This window comes from Chenopodium album, unplaced genomic scaffold (assembly GCF_948465745.1).
Source record: "Chenopodium album unplaced genomic scaffold, dcCheAlbu1.1 scaffold_31, whole genome shotgun sequence".
In the NCBI taxonomy this organism is placed as follows: Eukaryota; Viridiplantae; Streptophyta; class Magnoliopsida; order Caryophyllales; family Amaranthaceae; genus Chenopodium; species Chenopodium album.
Genome location: NW_027665251.1, coordinates 1 through 16,458, shown reverse-complemented (window position 1 = coordinate 16,458; position 16,458 = coordinate 1). Strand labels below are relative to the sequence as shown.

The window sequence follows — 16,458 nt, the reverse complement described above, 5'->3', positions numbered from 1 at the left end:
ATTTAGTAAATTTTTTCGCTTTATACAGAGTTTAATTATAACATGATTCCACTTTAATTTACTAAATTTTATTTGCACACCTTAAATGAGCAAAATAATAAGAGATTTCTTTTGAAATTTAGAATTTGATTTGAAGTGTAATACTAGTTGTAAATATTATTATCTTTTTGTTTAAAAATAAAAAAAATTTAAAAAATAAAAAGGGTATGAGCGAGAAACAATAATTTAGAATGTTGGAGTGTTAGTTGGGGAAATCGTCGAGGCAGAGGAGTAGGAGTAGTATAGAAGAAAGAAATCGAAGACAGAGAAAGTTGATTGAATCCGATCGATGAGATTGAGGATTGAGAATTGAGAATCGAGGATGTCAGGCGTGTCGTTGCAGTGCGGAGATTGTGGAGCTCTTCTGAAATCCGTAGAAGAAGCTCAACAACATGCGGAGCTCACTTCTCACTCCAATTTCTCTGAATCTACTGAGCCTGTTCTCAATCTCGTCTGCTCTTCCTGCGGCAAACCCTGCCGCTCCAAAACTGTAATCTCCACTCTCTCTCTCTTTTTTTTTTTTTTTTTTTTTTTTTTTTTTTTTTCCATTATTCTAATTCAATGTCAAATTAGGGTTTTTTTTTTTGATTTGTTGAATTTGATTTATCAGGAGAGTGATTTGCATACCAAAAGAACTGGCCACACTGAATTTTCAGATAAGACTTCTGAATCCGTTAAACCTATTAATCTAGATTCACCGTCTTCTACTACTCCTACTCCTATGGACGTGGATTCTCAAGGTACCTAAATTTATATACGGAGTACTTTTTAAAAATTCAATTCTTTTCCAAAACCCCTATTATATAACTATTCTTTCCCTATTCAATTCTGTTTCGTTGGTTTGTATTTTTGTAGAAATGGTTGTCCCTGAGGTTGATAATGCCCTGCTTGAGGAACTCGAAGGAATGGGATTCTCAACTGCACGGGCTACCCGTGCACTTCATTGCTCTGGTACTTACATTGTTATATTTTCTTATTCAAGTTTGCCACTTTTATTCACCAACTACTATCATATAATGTGGCTGTCATGTTCAGGTAATTCCAGTCTTGAGGGTGCTGTCAACTGGATAGTTGAACACGAGAACGATGCTGACATTGATCAGATGCCCATGGTTCTCATGCTCTTATCAATACTATTTACATTTCCTATTATTCAAACTTCATTGTCTTTCTGGGCTTTGGGCCTTGTTCCTCCTCGAATTTTATTGCTGGAGCATGGAATTGGAATGCCTTTTTTGTTTGTCTATGACTAAAAGTTGGTTCTTCATTTGTTTCCAGGTTCCTGCTAGCAGTAAAAATGATCCTCCTAAACCTTCCCTTACCGAAGAAGAGAAGAGAATGAAGCTGCTGGAGCTAAGGTATATATGGATATCCTTTTCCTTTATGCTATTTTTCTGAAACATTATGCATCTTCTTGTTCTGCCTTAGCCACTAAAAGAAATAAAAAGTTATGTGTTTATAAAATGTATTTCGGTATAATGCTATTCTTTTCCTGAATACTTAAGTAAAACCAAAACGAAGTCACGGATAGTATTATGTGAATAAGCTATACAGTTGTATCAGGTTCTAAACACTTCCTTTGGGGTCCAAATAGCCTGGATAAGTCTCTACCACTTCGTGGTCATAGTTTATTTTTGGATCATTCATATTTACTATATATTTTAACCTTCTTTCTTTTCCCCATCCCTGCAACAAGAATAGTTTATTTAATTATATGCTGAGTCTGCTTGCCACTTTATTATACTCCGTACGTTCTAATTGAAAGGACCTTGAAACCAAATTAGTGAGCCAAAAAGCTTGTAGAAAGTTTGTGTTAAGTTCACCTGGCTCTAAAGACTGCAGCTTTTTCCTTTGGATAAGAGTCCTAATTGTGCATATAAGACTTTGTGTTTATAAGATGAAGAATTTGGAAAACAAAGAGATGTGCAAGGGAATTCTGCATTTCTTGGGTTTGGGGTGGGCAATTTAATCATAAATTTATATTAGGGCCTTCTTTGCGGGTAAATTCTTTGGAGCTGGCTATTTCACAGACTTCATAGTGCTAGAAGTTTAAGATATGAGCAGGATATTTTTAGTTTTTCATGACATATGACTTGTGAGTGTCTCCAATAAAGGTAATGTCCAGTGAAACTGAGCGACAAAGGCAGGACTGAGAGATGGGGGTAGGCAATTTGCCCAAATCCCCTCTAGTTTGTTACACTATGTTTGGGTAGATAGAAATGGAAGGAAAGAAAGAGAAGAGAAAGGGAGGGAATTGTCATCCCTTATTTGGAACATATGGAAGGAGGGAAGGGGAGGGAAATGGAAGGACCCATTTTCCTTCTCTTTTAATAAACCAAATCCTTCCAATATTAGAAAGAAAATAGAAGCTCACTCTCTCCCTCCCCTTCCTCCTTCCCCTTTGTTATACTTCCCTTCCTACCCTTTTCCTTCTAGATTGCTATCCAAACATAGTCTTAGAGCCTTTCAGCCGTTTCACTATCTGGATGATGATTTTGATTTATGTTTATTTACAGCTTTTTTAAAATAGAATTATCTAGGCAGTACTTGGTCTGGTAATATTCATAACCTTGCTATATACAGTTTTTTTTTTTATTTTTTTATTTTTTTTATTTTTTTATTTTATTACTTTATATTTATTTTTTTTATTTTATTTTTAATAGGATCAAAATTGACTATAGTTAGTTAAAAGCTGATATAGTATTCTAATTTGTTATTGTTATACCTCATAATTTATTTTGATGTCTTCTCTGATAATATTTAGAGAGCGAGCACGCAAGAAGAAGGAAGAGGAAGAAAAAAGGGCGGAAAGAGAGAAAGAAAAGGTACAACCATTAGTTCTGTCGTGTTAAGTTGAATTGCTGATGTGCATTTCAATGTGTTTGTAAACAGAGCTTATGTACACGAAGCATTTGCACGTCTGCTATACTTATCAGTTGGCTAAACACAATCTATTTCCTATGTTATTTTTTTGCTATCACTTACACCTATTGAGACATAGGAAGCTACCTTATAATTGGTCTCAAAACACTACCTACTCTATCAGGTTTTATACAATCTTTGTAAAACCTAAAGTTGGAGTAAGAAATGCTGAAATGTCTTATTATAGTTGACTACCACTTCATCTTGGCACTAGGCCATATTACATTATTACTAGATCAAGTGGAGAAATTAATCTGCTAAAAAATGGTCAGAAAAGAGAACTACAAGCTGAGTACACATTTTTTTGGTCCCTCTTGTGCTTGATAGATTCATATTTATCCATGCAATTAAAATCTTTTGCACATTGAAAGCTATGAGTTTTGGTTCTTGTATAGTTGTATACATTCTTTCATCGGAGTTTCTTTAATGCTATGTTGTTAAGCGTTTTCATGCGAAAAATTTGAAAATATCTTATGATTAAGTTCGATAGCTCCTAAAATGTAGATTGTTATTTCACCATCTCTTGAAAAACAGAGTATAAAACCTCTAGCAAAGCGAGTAGTTAATTTATTCAATGTTGTACTTCTAACAATTGTTTGAAATTTCTGTAGGAGAGGATTCGAATTGGAAAGGAACTTCTCGAGGCAAAGCGTATTGAAGAAGATAATGAGAGAAAACGGTTTGGCTTCTTTCAGTATATCTGTAATCAATGTGCACTTGAATATGCTTTTTAATCTTATTCCCTGCAGAAAGGACATGGTTCTTGTATTAATGTGTATTGCTTTGGCAGTTTGATAGCCTTCAGGAAGGTAGAGAAAGAAGAAGAGAAAAAGGCCTTGGAAAAAATTCGAAAAAAGCTGGAAGAAGACAAGGTTCTAATATCTTTTCTGCCTTGTTGTATACCTTTACGATTACTTTAGTTAGACCAGAAGGTCCTTATTGCAAGATTTCAAGCTTAAATATCTCCGCAACAAATTTTCTTTTACTGTACTTTCTATCTACCTCTCTGAGTGCCATCTTGAAGTTTGTGGCCTGAAAATTAGTGGATTTATTTAGTTGAATATTGAGGAACAGTGGTAACCTGCCATTTTTCTTTCCCTTGGTTTCACAGGCTGAAAGAAGACGCAAACTTGGGCTGCCTCCAGAAGATCCTGCTGCTGCAAAACCTTCTGAACCCGTTGTTGAGGAGAAAAAGGTGGATTTTTGTTAAGATGGGCATATTTGTGAAGTTAATCTATAATTGCCATTATTGTGATGTATTTATATATAAATTGCAGAGTATTTTGCCAGTTAAGCCTATTACAAAAGCAGAGCAAATGAGAGAGTGCCTTCGATCTTTAAAAAAGAATCATAAGGTGAATCATGTCTTCAATGCTTTTGCTTGTTTGCACCTCTAATTCTCAAATGTACATGTTTTATGAATATCAACCGGTTGGATGGTTCACAACATAGCCTTAATACTTATAGCTGTTTGTTGACAATTGCTGAACCAGGACGAGGATGCCAGGGTAAAGAAAGCATTCCAAACTCTTTTTACCTATGCAGGCAATGTGGTGAAGAATCCAGATGAGGAGAAATTCAGGAAAATCAGACTTACTAACCAGGCTTTTCAGGTATGGGTTTGACACGCTATACTAATGGTCTAATGGCATGTTACTAAATGTCTGGTAATTTCTCATATTGTTGAATGCTGAAGTTAATAGCTTTATGATGAGCTTTTACTATTGGATGTGAATGGCAAAGAACATAGTTCAATAGTCTAATATCAACCTGTTTGATGCCATGTTTTGTTGCAGGATAGAGTTGGTGGATTGAAAGGAGGCATTGAATTTCTGGAGCTGTGTGGATTTGAGAAGAGTGAAGACGGAGAATTCTTATTTATGCCCAGGGAAAAGGTTGATACTGCTGTGCTGAATTCAGCTGGTAAAGAACTGCAATCAGCCATTGAGAATCCTCACTTTGGTGTTCTCTGAAGGTTTAAACATCTGTTGAGCCACCTTATTTATCTCTTCATATGGCTTTGTATACTGGTTTGAGTGGAAAAATCCCAATATATGCAATTGCAGTTAGCTTGGATTTGGGTTCCATCTTGCACACTTTTATTATGACTTGATCCCAATTGATCCTGAAATATATCCATTTTAATTTCACTTTCGCAAAATTATCTTTTAGGGTAATTTGATTTTTTTGAAGACTAGGGTAATTTGTTTGTTAAACTACTTTTTTCAACTAGCTACGCCTCATTGCTGGTTTAAAATAATGCGTATGAGACTTTGAGTTACTTCGTATATTGCTATGGATTCAGAAGCCAAAGCTCAAGAATTTCGTGAATTTTTTGGTTGATGGTGCCTATACTGGTTAATGCTTTGTGATGTTCTGTTTGAACTTGCACAACTTCATTTAGCTGACATCACTGGGAGCTGAACTTGCTCAAAAATGAGTCGTAAGATAAACTCATTGAAATTCATGTCCACAAAAACTCAAGATCCAACATTTGATGTATTTTTGGGAGAGGAAAAAACCTCTAGTAGAACAAGCTACGTGCCTCCTTTGCTATGAACAGGAAAAGAAATACTGTAAAATGAAATTGTATGTCAATATCGTGGTCAACAGAAGAAAATATTGTTTATTACTACTATTTCCTTGTGGTTCATTCACACACAAAAAGATGTTCATGAAGAATTTGGACCCATGATCTCTTATTTGAAATGTAAATGACACAAAAAAGATGTTCATGAAGAATTTGGACCCATGATCTCTTATTTGAAATGTAAACGACATACCAACCTATACGACGTATACTAAATTCTCATCTCCAAGTTGATTTGTTATAATTGATGGTTGTGCAAATTCTTTATATAACTCTTCCAATTGTCCTTATATCGCTACTAGCTATTTTATGTTGTGTGTGATGAGGACCTCCTATGTCAAATGTATGAAATTAAACACAAAGCAGAGTTTCCAAGTCCTAATGCTAGAGTTCAAAAAGAGCGGATGAAAATGAAAGGAAATAAAGGTTTTATATGGGCTAAAATTTTCCTTTTATCAGTGCATTAATATTAAGTATGATGATTTGATGTGTAGGTTATGTGCACAAATGCAAGTTATATGTTTATATGTAAATACAGATTATTAACGTAAGTCAAATTGAGACATTTATTTTGAAATTAAAAGGATAATAAATTTTTTATTTTTTTGAAATACTGAATATAAGGCTGGTATTATTATTTACGTAAAAAGTAAAGGTATGCGGGGTGGGAGGGTTGAGCGTAAGATCCCATTCCCCAGCACACGTGTAGTTGGTTTGCAACACAAAGCAACACTTGCCCACCACCTTCCTTTCCTCCTCAATCAGCAAGGTTGCCCTGCTGGGGGTTTTCCGATTTTGATTTTGATTTTGATTTTGATTTTGATTTTGAACCCAAAACCCAACCCCCCCAATTCATTACTGCGATCATCTTCAATAATCAATATTCTACTTTCTCTCTCCTGCAAAGCTAGTCTTCATCTGTGAGATGGTGAATGAAAATGAGAAAGACTCGAAGAAGAAAGTACCTGATTGGTTGAATTCTTCACTCTGGTCTACGCCTCCTCCTCCTTCTTCTTCTGCTACTACCATCACTCAAACTCAAGATCTCTCCCCTCCACCCACCGTCCGTCCTCCGTCGCCGGTTCGACCTCCATCGCCACCTCCTCCGCCGCCGCCGGAGTCCAATGGCACTTCCACTTCTTCTGCTTCTCCTCCTTCTCCTTCCCCCGAGGAGATCTCTCGCCATGCTCAGCTCTCACTCGAGGTTTCTCTCTCTCTTTTTCTTCTTCAATTCAATTCAATTCATCACCAACAACTCCTAACCTAACCTAATTTCTTCAATTTGTTGAAGCTGTCGAAGAAGGTCATCAACATCAGAGAAATCAGGAGGTTAGCATCCATGGGTCTTCCTGATGCTCCTGCCATCCGCTCTACTGTCTGGAAGGTTCTCTCTCTTTCTATTCATTTCATTACTTACTTTATCGGAATTCGAATCCCTAAAAATATGAATTTCAATTGCAATTGCCAGCTTCTATTGGGCTATTTGCCCAGTGATCGAGCAATGTGGCCCTCTGAATTAGCCAACAAGAGGTCTCAATACAACCATTTCAAGGATGACCTCTTGATGTCTCCCGTATGTCCTCTTATCTCTTTCTTTCGCTTTTCTCGACTCCTCTTCTTAACCTATTACTCATTCAATTGCCATTGTTTATAGTCTTTATACACATAACAATCTATCAGTTTTTCTTACTTGATGTGTTTAAACAAACTACATGTACAATAATGCTATTCCGGAGCTTGCCATTTTCTATAGCTTGTGCATGTCAATTCTGGTTTAAACACTACACTACATGTCAATGTCAAAATGTTGTTGCCCTCCCTTTTTTATTTTTCTTTTGGAAAAAGTTTGGCATTCCTGAATGTCTATGTGGCTAGTCAGTCAGAAATTTCGAGGAAGCTGGAGAAGTCATCAATTGCTGATAAGGATGAACTCAAAGGTGAAAGTCGTTGCGTACTCTCTAGATCAGAAATTGTTCAAGATGAGCATCCTCTTAGCCTTGGACAATCCAGTCTATGGAATCAGTTTTTTCAGGTAAATACCCACAATATCAACTATCACATTGGCTCTTCTCAAATTGATCACTGATTTCTAATTTAAATATTAAGTATTATACTTTGACATTGTTTCATGTTGCTTTTTTATTTACTTTCATTCTCTTTTTGTATGTGTGTGTGTGTCTGTGTGTTGGGGCCTTGGAGGGGCAGGGGTTTCCTATGTTTTGTTGGAAAAGTACACAACCTATTTAATAAAGTGGTAACACAGACCTAACTTGCCTGATTTGTTTAGTTAATCGGACCATGTTCATGTCAAAAACTTTCAATCCATTTGAGATCATAAATCGTCACCATGGTCATCACATCTCTGGGAAATAACATAGCCATTGGTAACCTCAAGGATTAAACATGAAGAGGTGTATTATAGTCCAAATTGCAAACTATTGCTAATAATTATACATTTCTTGAATAAATATACTATATGAGACTTTGAATAAGAGCCTTTACAACAAAATTTTATACTCATACAATTTTACATTTTTATTGACATATCCTCTTCTGCACTCGAAGGTAATGCTAAAATAATCAAACAGAGGCTTTATTATGGAGAATTGTAAAAAAATCATAATAAAAAATTATTTTTCTTGGTTTGTGAAGGAATGGGTGGGTTTGGGTTTGGTAGCTCTATGAATTAGGAATAGTCGGTACACTAATAGGACCACGGGATGCCAAGTTGATGATGGTAACTATCTCTTGCTTCTCTTGACTACCATTATAATCATGCATTTGCAAAAGTCATATAATTGAATATAAACCTATTAGTACGCCTTTTATGGTTCAAAACAAACTTTTATGACCTTTGGGACACCCCACAAATCCATTTCAAGTTTGAAAAAAATTCCCGAAATTAGACTGAAGTCGTGGATTAGCCTTTAGATTTGGACAATTTTTTTTATTTTTTCGGACTTGGAAAGAAAAGAAGCCGGGTGTTTCCATGATCCCAATGAGACCTCGGGTTTCCTACTTTGTTATTAGAACATCTCTTGTTGTTCTTTACTACCACTATCAAAATGTCTTATTAAGTATTTATGTAATTTAACAGTTTTCACTCTTTTGATACTATAATACCTACTAAAAGACCTTTTATGGTTTCAAACCAACTTAACTCATGTGGACACCGCACACATCCACTTCAATTTTGGAAAAAAATTCTCTTAATTCTCTAAGTTGGTGATTGAAACCATTTCTTGCTACTCTTTAATAGTGCTATAAACAAGTATTTAGAATAGTCATACAATTGAACAAAACTCCTTCTATAGACTTTATAAACCTAGTGGTAGGCTTTTTATTGTTTTATGGTCTCGAGGACACCGTACACATCGACTTCAATTTTGGAATAAAATTCCTAAATTGGTTAGAAAGCATGGATTATAGCTTTCATATTTGTACAAGTTTGCGGAAGGATTGGGCCTAGGTGCTTCTTGTCAACCCAATCATCTTTGTAGCTCTTAACGACCACTTTTATAGACCTAATGGTTTGCCTGCAATGGTTCCAAACCAACTTATGTGGTCTTGGAAAACACCCCATACGTCAACTTTAATTTTGGAATATTTTTCTTAAATTGGTCCGAAAGCGTGAATTATAGCTTTTAGATTTAAACATTTTTCAAGATTTGCGGGTTTAGAAAGGAAAGTGGTCAAGGTGATTTTCGTGGACCCTTCGAGGCCTTGAGATTCCAAGTTGATGATTCGAATTACCTCTTGTAGCTTTTAACTATCACCATAATCACGTGTTTGAAATTGTTATATAATTAATCAAAATGTAACTTCGAGAGGTTATAGACCCATTGGTAAGTCGTTTATGCATCCAAGGTTTGACCTAGGGGGCCACTAAACATCCACTTTAAGAAAAAATTCCCGAAAATAGTTTGAAAGCATGTATTATAACATTTGGATTTGGAAAATTTTAGAGTGTTTAGGACCCAGAAAGTAAAAAGGCTAAGCTACTTCCCATGGACCTTGGTGATTGCAACCCTTTCTTACTTCTTTTTGTTATCGTTGTATAACATTTTGTAATATATAATTGAACAAAACTCATTTTGGAGACATTTTTGACCTATTAGTAGGCTAGTTATGATTCACGACCAACTTTATGACACTAAAGAGACCCTCCATCAGCCTCAATTTTGGAATTCTCAAAATTGGTTAGAAAATGTTTATTTAATAAGCTTTTATATGTGGACAATTTCAACCTTTGTGAGCTTGGATACAAAACTGCCCATGATACCGTAGGATTCTAAGTTGGTGATTGGAAACCATCTCTTGCAACTCTTAACTACCATAATTAACATGTTTGTCGAATTGTTCTATAATTGATCAAAATTCATCCTCGATATAGTTTTATTGGTTTGCCTTTTATGCTTCCAAACTAATCTTGATGACCTTGTGGGAAACCTTAAACAAAGTTTGGAAAAATTCTCAAAATTGGTCTAAGAGCGTGAATAGCCTTCAGATCCTCTTTTTCGATCTCGGAAAGTAAAGAATTTAAGTGCTTCACATGGACCTAACGAAGTCTTGGTATTCCATGTTGGTGATTGCAACTATTTTTCCATCTTCTAACGGTATAAACATGTCTTGAATGTCATATGATTGAATGTATCTCATTTTAGAGACGTTATGGCTCAAAATTATTTTTCGTAACTTTAAGAGACCTCACACTTCAACTTCAATGTCGGAAAAAATCCCTGATATTGGTCCGAAAGCGTGAATAATTTTGGATAATTTTTTACTTTACTGGACTTAGAAAGTAAAGAAGCGTAGCTGCTTCTTGTGGACCTCAAAAGGCAGTACAATTCCATTTTAGTGATTGGAACCATTTTGTGCAATTCTTTATCACTACTATAAACATGGTTTTGAAACGTTCATATTGAACAAAACTCACTCTATATACCTTATACACCTGTAATAGGTTAGTTATGGTTGTAAGTTAACTTTTATGATTTTGGGAGAGACCCCACAAAATCCCTAAATTAGTTCGAAAGTGTGGATTATAACCTTCATTTTTGGGACAATTTTCTCATTTTTCGTACTCAGGAAAGTAAAGAAGCTTAGTTGTTTTTCATGGACCCCATAAAGTCTTGGTATTCCATGTTGGTGATTGGAACCATACTTTATTATCTCTATAAACACGTTTTTGAAATATTTTTATAATTGAACAAAAGTCATTCTATAGACTTATAAACCTATTTATTTGCTAATTTTGGTTCAAAATAAACTTTTATGACCTTCTAACTTCAATTTAGATGTAAGTTCCCGCAGTTGGATGAAAAGCATTGACTGCACGCTTTATATTTGGATAGTTTGGACCTTTTTTGGGCTTAGATAGGAAAGTGGTCGCGGTTTTTCTCCTAGACCCTATGAGACCTAGGATTTTAAGTTGGTGATTGGAAATATCTCTTGCATCTAACTACCACTATAAACATAAAACATGTTTTCTAAAATGTCATATAATTGAATAAATTTTTTTCTATAGCCGTTATGTTTCTAAACCAACTTTGATGGTCTTAGGGGACACCCCAAACATCTACTTTAATATTGAGAAAATTTCCCGAAATTGGTCCGAGAGCATGGATTACAGCCTTCAAATTTTGACAATTTTCGACTTTTTCGAATTTCGTAAGGAAAGTGGCTAGTTGCGTCCTATGAACCCCAAGAAATATAAATATAATTGAATAAACCTCTTTCTAGAAACTTTATAGAACTATTAGTAAGATAGTATGATTTATAATAAACATTTTTTGTCTTCGGCAGATCCTACACATCAACTTCAATTTTGGAAACATTTCCCGAAATTGGTAACACATTATTGTAGTCTTCAAATATATTTTCCGACCTTAAAAGTGAAAAGTGAAGAAGCCAAACTGCTTCCCTTGGATCCCAAAGATCGTTGTTGATTGGCATTGGATACATGTTTCTAAAATGGTCATATAATCGAATAAAATTCATTTTCAAGACTTTTTAAACCTATTGGTAGGCCTTCATGGTCTCAAACTAATTTTTATGATTAAACGGGACAACCAACACATCGACTTTGATTTTTAAAAAAATCCCGAAATTGGTTAGAAAACGTCTTATAGTTGAACAAAATTTAATCTCGAGACGTTACGGTTGGACAGTTATGCTTCTAAATCAACCTTGATGACCTTAAGGGACACCAAACATCCACTTCAGTTTAGGAATTGTTTTTTCGAAATTGGTCTGAAAGTGTAATTTATAACCTTCTAATTATTGACTTTTACAAACTTGTAAAGATAAGTTATTTCACCTCAAAGCTTTTGGATTCCAATTGGTGATTGGAACTATTTCTTCGCTCTTCATTTTTGCTATAAACATGTTTTTGATTGGAACTGTGGCAAGCTAGTCATGGCTCATTATCAACTTATATAACTTTGGTAGAGACAACAAAGGCCTACTTTAATTTAAGAAAAATTCCCAAAATTTGTGTAAAAGCGTGTATATCTTCGGAGTTGGACAATTTTAGACTTTTCCTCACCGGGAAAGTAAAGAAGCTAAGTTGATTCCTATGGACTTGTTTGGTGATTGGACCCATTTCTTTTTTTTTTTTTTACCTCTATAATCATGTTTTTGAAATAGCTATATAATTGTACACAACTCATTCTATAGACTTTATAGATTCATTAGGTTAGTTATGGTTCAAAATCATTTTTTTATGACCTTAAGGCACCCCACCCATCAAATTCAATTTTGGAAAAGTTTTCCAAAATTGGTTCAATAGCGTTTATTATAGGTTTCATATTTGGACAATTCTTGACTTTTTCTGGCGTGATTGAGGTTGCGGTGCTTCTTACCATGAGACCAAGGGATTTTAAGATGGTGATTTTAATTGTCTTTGTAGCTATGAACTACCACTTTTGATGTGTTTTCAAAATAGTCATATATCTCACTTATGGGTTTAAAGCTTTAATTGATTGATCAAAAAGTCATATAATAGAACTAAACTCATCAAGAGACTTTATAGCTTTATTGATAAACTAGTTTTGTTCCCCGTGCGATGCCCGAACTATTTATTGAACTTTAAGATAGTTTTATATATATATATATATATATATATATATATATATATATATATATATATATATATATATGATAAATTTTAAAACATAGTATTGATGCAATGTTATATAAGAGGGGTATATTTCTTTTGATGTAGGATATCATTAATTTTTGTAGGAGCGCAATATATATTATATAGAAATATGCACTTTATATGAGAAAAATATCTATGTTATTCGAATTTTTTACTCATGGATTAATAATAACATGACAATCACACTTGTAAAATAAAAATGTAGTATTATTGCTCATAAAGTTTTGAGTAGTTCTGTGAAAGAGCTTGTGGCCTTAGGCTATCTAGTGGTTTATGAAAGTAGTGCAAGTATCATGGTAAGGGCAATTAGAAGAAATAAATTTGGAGTTGCACCTGTTTTTATGTTATTCTAGGATATGTTATGATTTAATAAGGAAATTTAATATTGACTATACTATTTTTTAAATCACTTATTAAAATATATCATAAATGAATTTATTTTGAAGGACTCTTTAATACGAATATTATGATATGAAATAATATTGTAAATTTTTAAGAAATAGTTTTTGAAATATATAATTTTTTTTAATAGTTTTATAATTTTATTTGTACATATGGAATATTAGTATTTTTATTGAATATAAAACACTGAACCAACAATTTTATATTCAAACATTTCCTGAAAATTTGATTTCAAGATATTTTCTCTCCCAGGTATCCGAACTAACTTTTTTATCTTAAAAATCTATCTAAGTTTCCCAATATTTTTATTCTACTTGTTTCACGAATAATCAATTGTTGCTTATGTGGCGTGACACTTGGCTTAAATTTGAAACGCCAAGTGTCGCTGTCTTTTGGCCTGACTAAAAGTTTAGCTTTATATATTAGTTATATGATATGCTATGGTTTTTAACCAATTTTATTTGAGGGACCCCCTACACATCAACTTCACTTTTTGACAAGTTTTTCAAAATTGGTTAGAAAGAGTTTATTATGAGCTTCATATTTTGATATTTTTCGTCTTTTGTGGGATTTGAAAGGAAAGTGTACGAGGTGATTTATGTGGACCTCGTCTAAGGTAATCATCTCTTGTAATTCTTAACTTTCACTATTAGCTTTTTTCGAAATTGTCATATAACTCAACAAATTTTATTCTTTAAGACGTTATAGTCCCTATAGACCTATTCATAGGCTTTTTATGCTTTAAACAAACCTTGTTGACCTTAGGGGCAAGTATCCACTTCAATCAATTAATCAAAGCCATAATCCCATAAGTGGGGACGACTGCATGAATCAACTTACGTTCAAATTCCTCATTCAATTCAACTTTGGTAAAAATTCCTAAAGTTGGTTCAAAAGTGTGGATTAAGCCTTCAAATTTGAACAATTTTTAATTTTATGTACTAGGAAAGAAAAGTGTCTGATACGATGTGGTGATTAGAACCATTTCTTGTGGCTCTATATTTTCGCTACAAACATGCTTTTGAAATACTCAAATCATTGAACAAAACTTATTTTACATACTTTTTAGGCTTATTGGTAGCCTGGTATAGTTTAAATTTGTACATTTTTTTCGTCTTTTTTGAGCTCTGAAAGTTAGGGAATGGAAAGTGGTCGAGGTGATTCTCGTGGACCTTAGGATACCCGGGTATTCGAAATTGGTTATCGAAATCATCTCATGCCGTTTTTTAGACTTTATATACGTATTGGTAGGATTGCTTTGGTTCCAAACCAATTTATCATCTTAGGGGAGTCCTTACACTTTTACTATAATTATGGATTTTTTTTCTTGAATTTGGTCCGAAAGCGTGTGGATTATAGCCTACAAATTTGGACAATTTTCGAAGGTTGCACGCTAAAAATAATGATGTGGAGGTGCTTTCCATGGACCCTACAAGGCCTTGTATTCCAATTTGGTGATTGGAACCATTTTTTTATACTCCCTCCGTTTTTAAATACTTGCTCCATTTTTTCATGCGCGGAGTTTTAGAAGAAATTGGAGAAAGTAATAAAATATGGAGTTAATAGGGTTGGTGGAAGAATAAAAAATTGTAAAAAAACCAAAAGTAGTGGAGAGAATTGAAGAAAAGAGAATATGGAATTAATATTGTTGGGTCTATTTGGTGAGAGAAATTAATTAAATATTGTAAAAGTGTTCCAAATAAGGAAATGGAGTAAGTATTTAAAAACGGCCGGAAAAGTAAAGTGGAGCAAGTATTTAAAAACGGAGGAGTAGCTTTTAACCTCTACTATATTCATGCCTTCGAAATAGTAGTAAAACGGAAGAACTCATTCTTGGAACTTTATAGACATTGATATGCATGTTATGGTTCCAAATCAACTTTTATGTCCTCACAAGACACTCTACTCTTCCTTTCTAAATTTAGTAAATTATATTAGAAACTGGTCTGAAGCATGGTATAAAAATGCGGTTGTTACGTCATTATGTCGCGAACCAGCCGGTTTGTAACGGATTTCGTACTTACCGATTTGATATTTCCCGTTTTAGCATGCCGTTTTTCAAAAGACCAAGATTTTGGCTGATACAACTGATACGAAATGAATCTTGCCTGCATCTGCATTGTTGACCGAAGAATTACTTACTTTATAGACAAAATCAATCAATCAATCAATCAATCAATCAAAGCCTTAATCCCAAAAGTGGGGTCGGCTAACATGAACCAAATATGATTATTCCGTGTAGTCATCAACATAAATCTTTCTCCTCCATCCCTTACGATCCAAAACTTCATCCTCACGTAAATCCATGCACTTCATATCCTTCCTCACTCCTTCCAACCAAGTCATTTTTGGTCTCCCTCTTCCTCGTTTAATCCCTCCATGATCCCACTCTTCCACTCTTCGCACCGGTGCACCCACGGGTCTCCGTCTTACATGTCCAAACCAACGCAGACGATTTTCCCTTAATTTATCTGCAATGTCTGCCACACCTACTTTCTTGCGAATAACCTCATTTCTGATTCTATCTCTTAAAGTGTTTCCACACATCCACCTTAACATGCGCATTTCCGTAACCTCCATCTTTTTAATATGCTCTTTCTTAGAAGCCCAACATTCTGTACCATAGAGCAACACTGGTCTTATGGCAGTCCTGTAGAATTTTCCCTTCAACTGTAGGGGAATGCTGCGGTCGCATAACACTCCCGTGGCCGCTCTCCATTTAAGCCACCCTGACTTAATTCTGTGGGTTACGTCTTGATCAATGTCACCATTCTTCTGGATGATCGACCCAAGATACTTAAAACATTCACTCATGGTCAAATCCTTTCCATCCAAACTCACCACTTCATTGCTTGTCCCCCTCTGAGTGCCAAAACGACATACCAAATATTCAGTCTTACTCCGACTTAGCTTAAACCCTCTAGATTCCAACCTTTGCCTCCATTGCTCCAACTTAACATTAACCCCGTCCTTAGTCTCATCCACCAAAACGATATCATCCGCGAACAACATACACCATGGAACACCTCTATCGGTACCCCCATCAGGGCCAACCGCCTTCTTAGGTTTCAACTTCCTCAGTGCAATCTCCACCTCTACTCTCCTAATCCTTCGCACATACTCCATGTTGATTTCTTCATCACTCACAGAGGTATCTCCTATCACAACTCCATTACTTCCATTAAATAATTCATCGAAGTACCCCTTCCACCTGTCCTTGATGTCCTCCTCTTGCACTAGGACCATTTGGTTCTTATCTTTGACACACTTCACCATGCCAATATCCTTCCTTGCCTCTTGTCTTCTCTTTGCCATCTTATAAATGATCCTTTCTCCCTCCTTG

At 34.8% G+C, this 16,458-nt stretch overlaps 2 protein-coding genes across 3 annotated transcripts in view; both read left to right on the top strand.

Moving 5' to 3' along the window:
- Positions 1 to 5,111, top strand: part of LOC145622613 (uncharacterized) — a 104,016-nt gene extending 98,905 nt beyond the window's left edge. Inside the window, exons 2-13 of one of the 2 annotated variants that reach the window (XM_081676418.1) lie at positions 335 to 529; positions 650 to 779; positions 895 to 990; positions 1,075 to 1,151; positions 1,318 to 1,397; positions 2,804 to 2,864; positions 3,573 to 3,640; positions 3,752 to 3,833; positions 4,073 to 4,156; positions 4,239 to 4,316; positions 4,455 to 4,574; positions 4,758 to 5,111. In XM_081676418.1, coding sequence (XP_081532544.1) covers positions 362 to 529; positions 650 to 779; positions 895 to 990; positions 1,075 to 1,151; positions 1,318 to 1,397; positions 2,804 to 2,864; positions 3,573 to 3,640; positions 3,752 to 3,833; positions 4,073 to 4,156; positions 4,239 to 4,316; positions 4,455 to 4,574; positions 4,758 to 4,934 — 1,221 coding nt within the window. In that variant the 5' untranslated portion in view covers positions 335 to 361 and the 3' untranslated portion in view covers positions 4,935 to 5,111. Of the gene's footprint in view, positions 1 to 229; positions 530 to 649; positions 780 to 894; positions 991 to 1,074; positions 1,152 to 1,317; positions 1,398 to 2,803; positions 2,865 to 3,572; positions 3,641 to 3,751; positions 3,834 to 4,072; positions 4,157 to 4,238; positions 4,317 to 4,454; positions 4,575 to 4,757 lie in introns of those variants that run through there. The other variant, XM_081676417.1, reaches the window with a different exon arrangement.
- A 1,113-nt stretch (positions 5,112 to 6,224) lies between these two features.
- On the top strand, positions 6,225 to 7,583 carry LOC145622623 (uncharacterized; the record flags this gene model as incomplete). The annotated part of the gene is made up of 4 exons (XM_081676435.1): positions 6,225 to 6,755; positions 6,843 to 6,935; positions 7,020 to 7,124; positions 7,431 to 7,583. Coding segments are annotated over exons 1-4 (630 nt in total), but the record flags the coding sequence as incomplete, so codon positions are not given.
- Positions 7,584 to 16,458: the final 8,875 nt, after the last annotated feature.